Genomic DNA, 14,004 nt, shown 5'->3' on the forward strand with positions numbered 1-14,004 from the left:
AGTGTTTTACCATGTTGGCCAGGCTGGTCTCAAACTCCTGACCTCAGGTGATCTGTTTGCCTCAGCCTCCCAAAGTGCTGGGATTCCAGGCATGAGCCACCATGCCTGGCCTATCTTCTAGAATTTTTATAGTTTCAGGTCTTAGATTTAAGTCCTTGATCCATCTTGAGTTGATTTTTAGATAAGGTGAGAGATGAGGATCCAGTTTCATTCTTGTACATGTGGCTTGCCAATTATCCCAACATCATTTGTTGAATAGGGTGTCCTTTCCCCACTTGGTGTTTTTGTTTGCTTTGTTGAAGATCAGTTGGCTATTAAGTATTTGGGTTTCTTTCTGGGTTCTCTGTTCTGTTCCATTGGTGTATGTGCCAATTTTTATACTAGTACCATGCTGTTTTGGTGACTATGGCCTTATAGTATAGTTTGAAATCAGGTACTGTGATGCCTCCAGATTTATCTTTTTGCTTAGTCTTGCTTTGGCTATGTGGGCTCTTTTTGGTTCCATATGAATTTTGGAATTGTTTTTCTAGTTCTGTGAAGAATGATGGTATTTTGATGGGAATTGCATTGATGGGAAGACTAATATTTCAGAATCTACAATGAACTCAAAGCAATATGTTGATTGCTTTTGGCAGTATGGTCATTTTCACAATATTAATTCTACCCATCCATGAGCATGGGATGTGTTTCAATTTGTTTGTGTCATCTGTGATTTATTTCAGCAATGTAGTTTTCCTTTTAGTAGTTTTTGTAGTTTTCACCTCCTTCGTTAGGCATATTCCTAAGTATTTTATTTATTTATTTTGCAGCTATTATTAAAGGGGTTGAGTTCTTGATTTGATTTTCAGCTTGGTTGCTGTCAGTGTATAGGAAAGATTAATTTGTGTACATTAATTTTGTATTCTGAAACTCTGCTGAATTCATTTATTGGTTCTAGAAGCTTTTTGGAGGAGTCTTTAGGATTTTCTAGGTAAACAGTCATATCATCAGCAAACAGTGACAGTTTGACTTCCTCTTTACCTCTTTAATTTCTTTCTCTTGTCTGATGGCTCTGGCTAGACTTCCAGTACTATGCTGAATGGAAGTAGCGAGAGTGGGGCCTGGTGCCGTGGCTCATGCCTGTAATCCCAGCAACTTTAAAAGCCGAGGTGGATGGATAACCTGAGGTCAGGAGATCAGGACCAGCCTGGATAACATGGTGAAACCGCATCTCTACTAAAAACACAAAAGATTAGCCTGACATGGTTGCAAGTGCCTGTAATCCCAGCTACTCGGAAGGCTAAGGCAGGAGAATCACTTAAACCTGTGAGGAAGAGGTTGCAGTGAGCCAAGGTCGTGCCATTGCACTCCTGTCTGGTCAACAAGAGTGAAACACCATCTCAAAAAAAAATTTTTTTTTTAAAAAGTGGTGGGAGTGGCCATCCTTGTCTTGTTCCAGTTCTCAGAGGGACTGCTTTCAACTTTTCCCCATTCACTATTATGTTGGCTGTCAGTTTGTCATAGATGGCTTTTATTACTTTGAGGTATGCTCCTTGTATGCCAGTTTTGCTGAGGGCTTTAATCACAAAGGGATGCTGCATTTTGTCAAATGCTTTTTCTGCATCTGTTAAGATGATCATGTAATTTTTGTTTTTAATTCTGTTTATGTGGTGTATAACATTTATTGACTTGTGTATGTTAAGCCATTCCTGCATTCCTGATATGAAACCCACTTGATCATGGTGGATTATCTATGGCAGCAGTAATTTAGTAGTGGTTATTTTCTAATTTGCGTTTAACTGGATACTTTTAATTTATTAGAGCTAGATTCACTAACTTACCACTAGAGGTCTCCTCTTTCCCTGGAGAAAACATTCCCAGACACAACTGCTTGGACTCAAGTAGGAATAATTTGCAAAATCATTAGCAAAGTTGCAATTGAGAATGTAAAAACCTACCAATTTTTTTTTACCTCTATTGCCAAATATAAACTTAATTTTCATGTTTAAAATCTTTTAAAGCTAATATCTTGTGTTTTTAGAGATTGCAGCTGAAGTAAAGTTGGCCTTTCGTTTAAGCTAAATTATAAGATGGACCAAAATGAATCAAGCAAAAGTTTTCAAAGACCACTCTAATTCACCTGCTTAATAACAGTTTAACTGGTTTTATCTTTCTCCATGGAAACGTGTCAACCATTGAAGACTGTTAATAAACAAATATTTATTAAACTTTTGCATTATGCTAAGAAAAATAGAAATGAATAAGATATGAGTCTTGCTCTTTCTTTTACTTTGCATACTCTTTTTTTGTTCTAACTGGATTTTTTTTTTGCATATTCTGGTTCTGCTTTTATACTAACTAAAAACTTTAATCATTAAGACCCATCTCAAAAGACACCTCCAGTATGAAGCCTTCCTCTCGCTCCCTCTTCTAGATTCTCATGGCATTTGTTCACACCTCTATTATCCAACTACGTTGGATGTTATTTATCTCTTAATATGTCATCTGTCTTTATTAAACTATGCGTTATATAAGGCCAGGAACCTTGTCCTTCTCTCTGTATGTCTCTTTCTCCTTTGTTCTTGTTTGTTTTGACTTACCGTTGTTGCTTTTGCACTAAGTATAGCAGACATTCAATAAACATTTATTGAGCGAGTGAATGAATGGTCATGGAATTTGAATAAGGTCTTGAGGTTGGGTGGAATTTCCACAGACTGATGGTGATGGGGGAGGGAGGCTAAGAGAAAATAGCCTGAATAGAAGCTGGGAAAGCCCATATTTTGTAAATAAGATTGACAACTAATAGTTATTCAAGGTGGGCACAGGCACAGAGAGCTTTAACAAAAAGCTGGAAAGGGTTGAGAACATGAAAGGGAGGTAGTGGAGCAGAGGTTTGCAGTCATGAAGACGGCTATGGTAGAAAAGAAGTGAAAAAGGTAGTTGGTTCTGTCGTCAGGTCACATCTCTCACTGTTTCATGGCCTCAACATCCTCAGTTACTTCCTCAGCTCTAAGATGTTTCCCATTCAGGCATCTTTCTAGCCCTCTTCTTTCTCTTGAATTCTAGAACCATGTAATGATTAAGGAAAGGACCCCAGACTGGTAGAGAACTGGGTTCAAGTTTCAACACTACCACCAATTAGCCATGAAACATTGAGCAAGTCCCTTTAAACACATGCATTTATTAATACCGCACCTTGTTCCAGAATGGATTTAGGGTGTCTGCAAGTTACTTAATATCAGAGCTTCAGTTTCCCCACATGGTCCAGGTGATCTAAATTCCTTACAGCTCTAACATTTTGTGACTGATTCCAGTGATTTCTTGGTCATCTGCACTTAGAAATCCTGCTAACATTTAATATATAGATTATGAAAAACTAAAATAAAAAATCTGAACCTATAACCCCGTCCTCCTGATATTGATTTCTGTTCATGGCAACACTATCCTACTAGTAACCCAGGACCAAAACTTGGTGTCATCTTCAACTCCTCTAACCCTTGCCCCTACATCTCACTTAACTCAGTCATATGGAACTAACTCTGTAATATCATTCCCATCCTTCGCCAACTAGGCCCTTTCCTCTGGCCTCATGTGATTGAAACCCTTGCTGGCTGGCTGTCCCATTCTATTGACCCTTAATCTTGATGCTGCTGTCTGAGTAAATTTCTTGAAGCACAACCGTAGCAATGGCAGTGCTTTGTTCTAAAACCTCGGTGACTCTCAGCTGCCTGCAGAATACAGTCCAAATTCCCTGGTGAGCATGCAAGACCCTTCGTGACCTGACTCTGCAAGTTGCCTGCCTCTTCTCATGACTCACATGTGCTAGTGAAACTGAAAATAACATGCCTTAAATGTTCCTGCTTCAGCTAATAATCTGGCATAATTTTTCCTGGCACCTTTGTCTGTTGAAATTTTTTCTGTCCTCGTTTTAACTCTTTTGAGGCATTTATCAAGTTCCGTCACTTATTTTAACTCCTTGGTAACGTATCTTAGCCCACTCCACCCTGCATTAAATTGTCAGATGCTCAAAGCAAACACCGTGTTTCATTTATCTTTGTCTCCCCGTCCCCCCTGCTGCACCCAGTCCCTTGCACACACCACCTAGAACACTACTAGAGAAATTTGAATTAAGGTAAATCAGATTGAAACCTACTCCAGGAATCACTTTCTCAAATTCTGGTTATAGATTTTGACAGCTGGAAATTATCTAAGCAAATCATCTCATTTTACAAATGAGAATACCAGAGGTTAGAAAGGTGAAGTCAGTTGCCCAGCCCTTTCCAGCTGCCCTGCAACATTTTTATTGTTTACACTGCTGTGGTAACACCACTTGCAGCCTTGTCATAGGTAGATCTATTTTCATGTCTCCTCTTCTCTTCTGGATGTAAGCATCTTAACCTCGACACATTGGTTTTTCGGTGATTTTGGTAAGTCATTTTGATACTGAAAATACAGATGGGGAGTAGAGCTGGTTTCAGCAAATATGTAACTACAGTGCCTGAATGGACACTAGGTGGCAGTACAACAGACAGACTCCAGTTGAGTTTTCAACAGTGGAACTTAATGTTCAAGCCAGAAGGAACATTAGGCACCATCCAGTCCAACCCCTCATTTTTTTGCAGCAAACAAATAAAAAAACCCAAGAAGCAGAAACAGGAGTGACCTGCTCAATAACTGTTGAGTGGCAAGTGAGTCATCAGCTTTATCAGTACAAGAACATTGACTCTGAAGTTGTGAAGTAAGTTGCTGTATGTATAGAACCCTGATGATGATCTAATATAAGTACTGTTTTGTGTGTCTAGATCAAATGATGCTGTTTGGAAAAGTTTCCCAGCAGTTGTGTGGATTAAAGAAACTCCCACGGTCATGTGACTCCAGATACTTCTGGAGCTGGTTGAATGCAGTGTTTAATAAGTAAGTTACTCTAAATAAAGTGAAGAAATGTAGAGATTGTTACAGCTAGATAAGTTCCCAGTAGCTGGTTTGGCTATTTCTCATTTTTTTGTTTGTTTGTTTGTTTAAGTAAGTTACTCTAAATAAAGTGAAGAGATATGGAGATTATTACAGATAGATTAGTTCCTGACAGCTAGTTTGGCTATTTTTTGTTTGTTTGTTTTCTTGCTCTTATCTCCCAGGCTAGAGTGCAGTGGATCGATCTTGGCTTACTGCAACCTCCACCTCCCAGGTTCAAGTGATTCTCCTGCCTCAGCCTCCTGAGTAGCTTGGATTACAGGCACCCACCACCACACCTGGCTAATTTTTGTATTTTAGTAGAGACGGGGTTTCACCATGTTGACCAGGCTGGTCTCCAACTCCTGACCTCAGATGATCCACCTGCCTCAGCCTCCCAGAGTGCTGGGATTACAGACATGAGCCACTGCGCCTGGCCTATTTCTTGTATTTCAAATGTTCTTTTAACAATTTACAGTGTGATCCTAATTTTGTTTACAGACAAACAAAACCCACACAAACATCGGAAAAACAGCAGAAAAATAGATTACAAAATGTTAACTGTGGCTGTTTGAGTTGCAGAATTTCAAGGATTTTTTTTACTAGTCCTTTTGATATATTTCAAGTTTTTTAAAATAAACATAATCAGAAAAATGTATTAAATATAATTTTTAAATATTTTTATGGCTTTTTAAAGGAATGTAGTTAACCTTTTGAATTCTATCAAAGTAACTCAAGTTTTCAAAAAATTAGTGGGTGGCACACTGAAAAATATTATTTTGAAACTGATGAACCTCCTTCTGATTGCTTAATACAGCATTATGATCACTAGCTACAGAAAAAAAAGCATATGTAGAAATTAATAAATATCACTTACTGAGATTAATTTGAACACAAATTCAGAATTATTTTCTCTTTAATCTTTTGTTATTAATAGAAATTCTCACCAAGTATAGTCACTCCTAGAACAGTTACTAAATATGTCTGGTGTCAAGCACTCTACTATATACGAATCAATGAAAACTTGTGTCTGACTGATAAAGTCATATAAAAATAATATGCCATGACAGTGTTCACTTGGAAACAAAAACAAAACAAAAAGTTAGCAGATAAACTACAGTTTTTTAGTTTTAGGGGTTTTTTTGCATGGATCTCATTAATACATTTATCTTCCTCTTCAGCCACTTGAAATGAAAATTTGTTACGTTCTGTATTTATGTCAGTGAATATAGTTAACAAGCTAGTAATTATTGTAAAAGCGAACTGCTTTTTTTTCCTCTTGCAAACAGGGTGGATTATGAGCGCATCAGGGATGTTGGCCCTGACAGGGCAGCATCCGAGTGGTTGCTGCGCTGTGGGGCCATGGTACGCTACCATGGTCAGGAGAGGTGGCAGAAGGACTACAACCACCTCCCAACAGGCCCTCTCGACAAATATAAGATTCAGGCGATTGATGCCACCGACTCTTGTATCATGAGCATTGGATTTGATCACATGGGTAACCACTCTATCATTTTGCTAATAGGAAATGCAGGTGATTTGCAATGACTATTTTGTGGTTGACTCACAATTATAGTTATAGGTATGTCTTTTTTGCCCATTTCAGTACAGTCAAGTTTGTTTCTTCCTGCGTTTGATATTTATTTTCAAATTAAATTGAGGTGACAAATACCTTCCTCTCCTTCCTCCTCTCACTAAGCTTGTTTTTATATGTCTCTATTCTTTGGTTTATTGACTTAAAATCCAGGGCCTTGTTTGTCAAACTATCTTTGTCAAACTTCTATCACTGAGGAGCCCTCGATAATGCAGGAATAATTAATTATATCCACACAGCTTCTGTTTATGTGGGCTTTTTTTTTTTTTTTTTTTGAGACAGAGTCTCACTCTCGCCCAGGCTAGAGCGCATTGGCACAATCTTGGCTCACTGCAACCTCTGCCTCCAAGGTGATGCTCCTGCCTCAGTCTCCCAAATAGTTGGGACTACAGGCGTGCACCACCATGCCCGGCTAATTTTTGTATTTTTAGTAGAGACAGGGTTTCACCATGTTGGCCAGGCTGGTCTGAATTCCTGACCTCAGGCGATCCACGTGCCTCAGCTTCCCAAAGTGCTAGGACTATAGGTGTGAGCCACCGTGCCTGCCCCTATGTGGGCATTTCTTTCCTCCAGGGCATCTGACTGCGGAATGGCCCTGTCCATCAGCACAAGCTCTATAGTGAATTCCTTATATGGTTAGTACGGTGAGCACTCATTCCAGTTTTTAAACTTAAGAGGTTTCCCAGGACATAGGACTTTCAGTCCTAAAGCTAAGTTAGTCTTGAGCAAACCAGGACAGTTTGTCATCTTAATGGTAAAGCAGATTCTTAATCTGTGCTTTTTCTCCCCAGAGGGCCTAGAGCACGTTGAAAAAATAAGGCTGTGCAAGTGTCAGTATATCGAAGATGGCTGTTTGCTGAAACTTAGTCAACTTGAAAATTTACAAAAAAGCATATTGGAAATGGAAATAATATCCTGTGGCAATATCACAGACAAAGGCATCGTTGCTTTGCGTCATTTAAGGTAGATGATCAAAGCCAAAGTGGAAACCTGATAATGCTGTTAAGGTGAATAGTTAGAATTTAACTGACTGTGAGGGGTAGTATCTTTAGTATCTTTTTTTAGTTCTGAAAAAGATGATTTTTAAAAATGACCTCACTTTCATCTGTAATACTTTAAAACAGTTAAAATTATCAACCTTAATCCATTAGTTTTATTGCATTTTTTATAGAGTATGTTTTTAAAAATTAAATCTGTATTAATTAAGCACCTAGCATGATGCCTGTCACAGTAAGCCCTCAGTGAGCATCAACGATTATGCTTTCTCTACTTTTTTTTAAAGTGATTTCCCCTATGTTTTTGATATTTTCAGGATATTTGGTGTATACCTATTAGCATTTTACCCTGTAATTATGTTGTTTGAGGGAAACAAACCTTGAAATATTCACCTTTCTGTCTCTAGAGCTTGGAACACTGCCTGACACTATAATGCTCATCAAAAGCACGCATCCACTAGTTAGGAAAGCTGTTCTACATCCTTTTGTGCCACCAACCAGACCCATGCCATGTCCTGGAGCAAGTCACCTAATCCCAAATGCAAAAACAGATAATACTAGCAAGGAATGTTTAATTCTAAAATTGTAAGATTCTGAGTCTTATCAGCATGATAAAAAAAAGAACAGAAGTTTGTTTAATCAAATCCCTATTTTAGAGATCCCCACATTTAAATTCTGAATCTAATTAATGTAGTTATGCTTTAATATATAATGGATCTGCCAGAAACCTCAATATCACAGGAAGTTTGAGAAATTTTAAACATGAGGACCAAAAGTACTAGATTATTCATCTCTTACATTAGTTGAGGTTTCAAAGCTTCATCTTTTGGTAGAAACTTAAGTACCTTTAAGAACTTTCACAGTTTTTACCCTTTTGGGGTTTCACATTTCATATTTCACATGCAAAGGATATCTATGTCATTATATATATTTTATTTAGAATGATTTGGCTAGAAATATTGACATAACCCAAAGTCTGTGTTACTTCTTGGCATGAATTTCATCTCTAAGGCTACTTCTCTGAAAGTCATTTTTAAAGCATAGGGTGACATAGATTCATTTTCTATGTAATTTTCTTTAAGTCAGTAAATTGAGTTTATTTTTAATGCTCTTGGCCAAATTAAAGTGACTTTTTTTCTTTACTTGCAGAAACCTCAAATATTTGTTGTTAAGTGATCTTCCTGGAGTAAGAGAAAAAGAAAATCTTGTCCAAACCTTTAAGACAGCACTGCCTTCTCTGGAACTAAAATTACAATTGATGTAAAAGAATGTGTCTTATTTCAGTATAAAGGATCATTTGAAACTGGTGATTCTAAATGTCAATTAATATTATATAATCATCAGTAGAATTATAAGGATGCCATATCATGACATTTTAGAAGTGGAGAGTGCCTCATATGTAGAAAATATTCAGATGTGAACTCACTAATGTTACTAAGTTGGAAGTGAGAATTTATGTACATTAATACACATTAAGAAAAATGCAGCTGTGTATGGTGGCTCACACCTGTAATCCCAGCACTTTGGGAGGCCAAGGCAGGCAGATCACCTAAGGTCAGGAGTTGAAGACCAACCATGGCCAACATGGCGAAACCCCATCTCTATTAAAAATACAAAATTAGCTGGGTGTGGTGGTACATGCCTGTAATCCCAGCTACTCTGGAGGCTGAGGCAGGAGAATCACTTAAACCCAGGAGGTGGAGGTTGCAGTGACCCGAGATTGTGCCACTGCACTCCATTCTGGGCAACAGAGCAAGACTCCATCTCAAAAAAAAGAAAAAGAAAAAAGAAAAATGCAAACTAGGTAACATTTTAATTCTCATATATTCTTCACTTAATATGTAAATCTAGAGATATCTTTTGATGTAGATATTTGGAATCGTTTAAAGTTATTTGAACAACAGATATTTTATTGTATTATAACAATAATTTACATTAAATTTAACTTTAATGAAGCATGCTACCATAAATGCACAATTATGATAAATTAGAAGCTAAATTACAGATTCACTGATGGAATCAGTTGCACAAAGTGTTCAGCGGTTGTTGAGGCATGCATTTATGTATTGCTTCCCAGGATTTGCATGCATTTCCCATGATTCTGCATTCTTGTGTTCTTCATACCATACATCCTTTCTCAAAATCAACAGTTGCTGCTTAATTTGTCTACTTTGTAAACTTAAGCTAGTATTTTATTAAAACTGGACATAGTTCTTGGCTGAATTCACATAGTTTTGCAGATTGCAATATAATAAAGGAAACAATAATAAAAACCAGTAGGCTATGCTTAGGTTTTTCTTAAAACCTAAAATTGCTTTAGGCTGGGTGCCGTGGGTCATGCCTGTAATCCCAGTACTTTGGGAGGCTGAGGTGGAAGATCACTTGAGGCAAGGAGTTTGAGACCAATTTGGGTAACACAGTGAGACCCTATCTTTATAAAAAAAATTTAAATATTAGCCAGGCATGGTGGTGCACACCTGTAGTCCCGGATACTTGGGATGTTCAGGTGGTAGGATCACTTGAGCTCAGGAGTTTGAGGCTTCAGTAAACTATGATCATGGCCACTGCATGCCACCCTGGCAGCCTGGGTGAAAGGGAGACCCTGTCTGTCTCTTAAAAAATTGAGCCTGGGAAGTCAAGGCTGCAGTAAGCCATGTTGGCACCACTGCACTTAGCCTGGGCAATAGATTAAGACCTTGTCTCAAAAAAAAAAAGTCAAAAATAGATAAAACAGGTCTTTGTTACCTGTGTGAAATGCCCCTGATTCTATTACTGTTCTATGCCAGCTTGTTTATAGATTTCTGTGTGTGTGGTTTGAACATTTTTTTTTTTTTTTTGGAGACAGAGTGTCGCTCTGTTGCCCAGGCTGGAGTGCAGGGGCATGATCTTGGCTCACTGCAACCTCCGCCTCCCAGATTCAAGCATTTCTCTGCCCCAGCCTCCCAAGTAGCTGGGATTACAGGAGCCCACCACTATGCCCGGCTAATTTTTGTATTTTTAGTAGAGATGGGGTTTCACCATCTTGGCCAAACTGTTCTTAAACTCCTGATCTCATGATCCACCCACCTAGGCCTCCCAAAGTGCTGGGATTATAGGTGTGAGCCACCACACCCGGCCTGGTTTAAACATTATTAAGCTGTTGAATATAAACTTGAAAAGAATTTTCAAATAAATACTTTCTATGATGCAGCTTTCAGGTAGAAAAAATAATTTTTGTGTGTTTAAAACCCAGCTTATACAAATAGCACATAGATAAATGGTCAACCGTTTATTAATTGCCACTGTCATTTTAAAAATCTGAAAAGTAAATAAAATGATGTGGAAGAGTCTCATGTGGTAGGGATTTCATGCATTTGAATAAAAGGATTATAAATATGGTCAAATTGAACATAAGCATAAATTTAATGGAACTCCTTAGAGAAAAATAAGCCTTTTTTCTCAAGTTTCTTTCATTACTGTGTGGTGAGACAACTGATTCACCACATTTAGTCCAGAGCTACTTTTCTATTCTGAATGGTTTTCAGTAAAACTATTGGCTCAATTAAGCAGTTATGGTCATCTGCCTCCATCAAGTGCATTTTCTTGGGTTAAGGGAAAAAAAGAAAACTTTTAACTATTCACGGAAGTTGGATATTCTTCCTTGTCATGTGAATCAAGGCTAACAGGAATTGAATAATTCTGGGACTAGCATTTAACCCACTATCAGATCTAGGCAAGAAACTACATTAGGAAGCCTTAGGATATCATTAAAGTGCCTAAAGTAGTCAAAATTATCGAACAGACACCAGACTTCAGTGGATTACTTAACAGTAAGGGAATGGGGTCAGGTGTCATCATGAAGAAAATTTACAAGAAAATGAGAATACAGAAGAAATGCTTTGAAAATACAGTGCAATACAGCTTTGAAGACCATGGCTGAGAAGTGCTAGGAATGGTGGCAGCACATCAACCAGAAATGGTGTTGAGCTGTAAGAAACAGACATCAGGCTTCATATTGCCCTTGTGTCCAGGGGACAAGGATGAAAAAGCTTTTTGATTAAGAGCAGTAGGCCAAATCAAAGCTAATTATGTCTTTTTGGCCAGACGCAGTGGCTCATGCCTATAATGCCAGCAATTTGGAAAGCCGAGGCGGGCAGATCGCATGAGCAGAAGAGTTCAGGACAATCTGGGCGACATGGCAAAACCCTGTCTCTACCAAAAAATGCAAAAAAATTAGCCAGGTATAGTGGCACATGGCTGTAGTCCCAGCTGCTTGGGAGGCTGAGGTGGAGGGATTGACATACATACATATGTGTGTGTGTATATATATGTGTATATATATACACACACACACACACACATAAATACATATATGTCATCATTTTAAGTCACTGTACAAAGCTGTGAATCCTCAATTTTGGACTACTTATTGTAATATATTAGTCGTTAGGATAGCATATATATATATATATATATACATACCTACACATACACAGCATGAAAAGATGTTTCAGGGAAAACATCATGTCTTTCATGACTCATGTCATGAATGAGTCCACAAGCAATTCCTTCTGAAACCCAGATCACTATATTACAGCTTTGCCTATAGATGTACCAGGTCTAAGGCTGTGCCGGATAGAATGAAGTACTAATTATTTTCAGGATGACAGGTTCAGTTCCTGCAAAGCCCGTAGGTCTTGCTCTACCCTTTGACTGCCTTAATCACTTGCCAAGCTTCATCCCTCTGTTTGCAAGGGTAATGGGGTGAATAAATGTAGACAGATTATAGTAAATCCATCTTGCCTGCAAAAGTGACTAAGGTACATCCTTATAAGAATGAAATGTATAAACATATAATTAAATATAGAAATTACCAAGTCTTTGTGATAACTCATATGTTTTTAAATATTTTGAATCTAAGTGTTACCCACAAAATGTTTTAAGATATAAAAATCAAGCAATAGAGCAAGCAGGAAATGGGATTTTAAACATTTTGATTTCAAGAAATAGAACTAGCCTTAAATATGCTGAAACAATCTGAGAGGCAAGAGATAGGAGTCAAGGCAACAGAGATCGGAGGAAATATGTATAGGTATTTTGTAGTCCATTCTTCTTGTGTGGCATTTGGTACAAGTGAAACATAAATCTTTTTGACATCATCTGGTTTTGCCAGAGGTATGGGACAGTTCATATGCTGTTCATAAACTCGGCTGCTTACATAAATTGAAATACAGGTGAAACTCCAAACACTTTTCTGTACACCATTATCAAGCATGGAAGACTGGATCTGGAATTTCCCTTCGTATTGTGCCAAGTGGCCTCCCAATTTCTTGCTTATGTTTTCTCTTGGTATGTTTTCAACATTGTAATTGTTTTCAATCAACTGTATACGTTTTATTTTCTTCAAAGAATCTATCGATTCCTTTTTTAAAATCATGTCTCCTAGCACCTTTAAATGTTTGGAAAATGGTAGTTAAGTTTCTTGGTATTACAGTAGTACTTCTTATTATCCAAAGCTGGAAGGATGCTGCTGCCAGTTAGCTGGGGTAAATACTGCAACTGAAAATGCAAAACACAGAATTAGGTTCAAAACTGTGCCATGCATTTTTTTTTCATTATTTAGAATATATCACAAAAGAGGTCATTAAGCTTTTAGTATAGAAATACTTTTTTTGCACAGATTCCAGGACTTGAGAGAGGATTAAATGTTTCAATTTGGTCTTTGCTTCTCCTTTTGAAGATTTATTTTATGTTAAAAAGGAAAATCAGGCACATTAAAGAAGATTTAGAGAATATGAAAAAGGGAAAATCTGTATGTTAACGTTATTGGGAAACGAATATAAATTTACAGGAGTTGAGGGCTTGCGGAGATCTTAGGGATCATTTAAGCCAATGCCTTGTCTTATAGCAGAAAACTGGTAACCAGCACCTAGGCAATTTGCCTACTTAGTCTCTTCCTTTAGTTAAAAAGGCAAATCAAGCATGGCACAGTGCACACTTGTTCCAGCTACTAGGGAGGTTAAGTTGGGAGGATCACTTGAGCCCAGGAGACCAGCCTGGGCAACATAGCAAGACCCCCATCTCTAAAGACAAAAGACAAACCTGTTTCCTTCAAGCTTCCTGAAAATGTTTGAATTTACTGTCAATGTCAAATGAAAGTAAGAACACACCTGTATTTTTTGTATTGCACTGTATGTCCTTAGGTATGCCTAAAAAGGGAACTTTTTAGTACTTTTCCTTTGCAGAAAAAAAATTTTTCAGCTATTTTCCTCAGAAAGGTACTTTTTAGTACTTTTAAATCAACTGATTCCTTCAGGATTTAAAAGCAATACACCAGGCTGGGTGCGGTGGCTCACGTCTATAATCCCAGCACTTTGGGAGGTGAGGTGGGTGGATCATCTGAGGTCAGGAGTTTGAGACCAGCCTAACCAACATGGCAAAACCCCATCTCTACTAAAAATATAGAAATTAGCCGGGCGCGGTGGCTCACGCCTATAATCCCAGCAC

The 14,004-nt window shown here is 37.9% G+C and overlaps 2 protein-coding genes across 3 annotated transcripts in view; one reads left to right on the top strand and one right to left on the bottom strand.

The window, feature by feature from the left end:
- Nucleotides 1-8,821, top strand: part of DMAC2L (distal membrane arm assembly complex 2 like) — a 13,686-nt gene extending 4,865 nt beyond the window's left edge. For both annotated transcript variants that reach the window (XM_017506738.2, XM_017506739.2), the window contains exons 3-6: nucleotides 4,782-4,893; nucleotides 6,219-6,427; nucleotides 7,315-7,486; nucleotides 8,668-8,821. In XM_017506738.2, the coding sequence (XP_017362227.1) occupies nucleotides 4,787-4,893; nucleotides 6,219-6,427; nucleotides 7,315-7,486; nucleotides 8,668-8,782 (603 nt within the window). In that variant the 5' untranslated portion in view covers nucleotides 4,782-4,786 and the 3' untranslated portion in view covers nucleotides 8,783-8,821. The remainder of the gene's footprint in view (nucleotides 1-4,781; nucleotides 4,894-6,218; nucleotides 6,428-7,314; nucleotides 7,487-8,667) is intronic.
- A 3,475-nt stretch (nucleotides 8,822-12,296) lies between these two features.
- CDKL1 (cyclin dependent kinase like 1) overlaps nucleotides 12,297-14,004 on the bottom strand; it is a 57,488-nt gene continuing 55,780 nt past the window's right edge. The window contains exon 10 of the mRNA XM_037730787.1: nucleotides 12,297-13,056. Coding sequence (XP_037586715.1) covers nucleotides 12,949-13,056 — 108 coding nt within the window. The 3' untranslated portion in view covers nucleotides 12,297-12,948. The remainder of the gene's footprint in view (nucleotides 13,057-14,004) is intronic.

The sequence above is a fragment of the Cebus imitator genome, unplaced genomic scaffold (genome assembly GCF_001604975.1).
Source record: "Cebus imitator isolate Cc_AM_T3 unplaced genomic scaffold, Cebus_imitator-1.0 Scaffold358, whole genome shotgun sequence".
NCBI classification, from domain to species: domain Eukaryota; kingdom Metazoa; phylum Chordata; class Mammalia; order Primates; family Cebidae; genus Cebus; species Cebus imitator.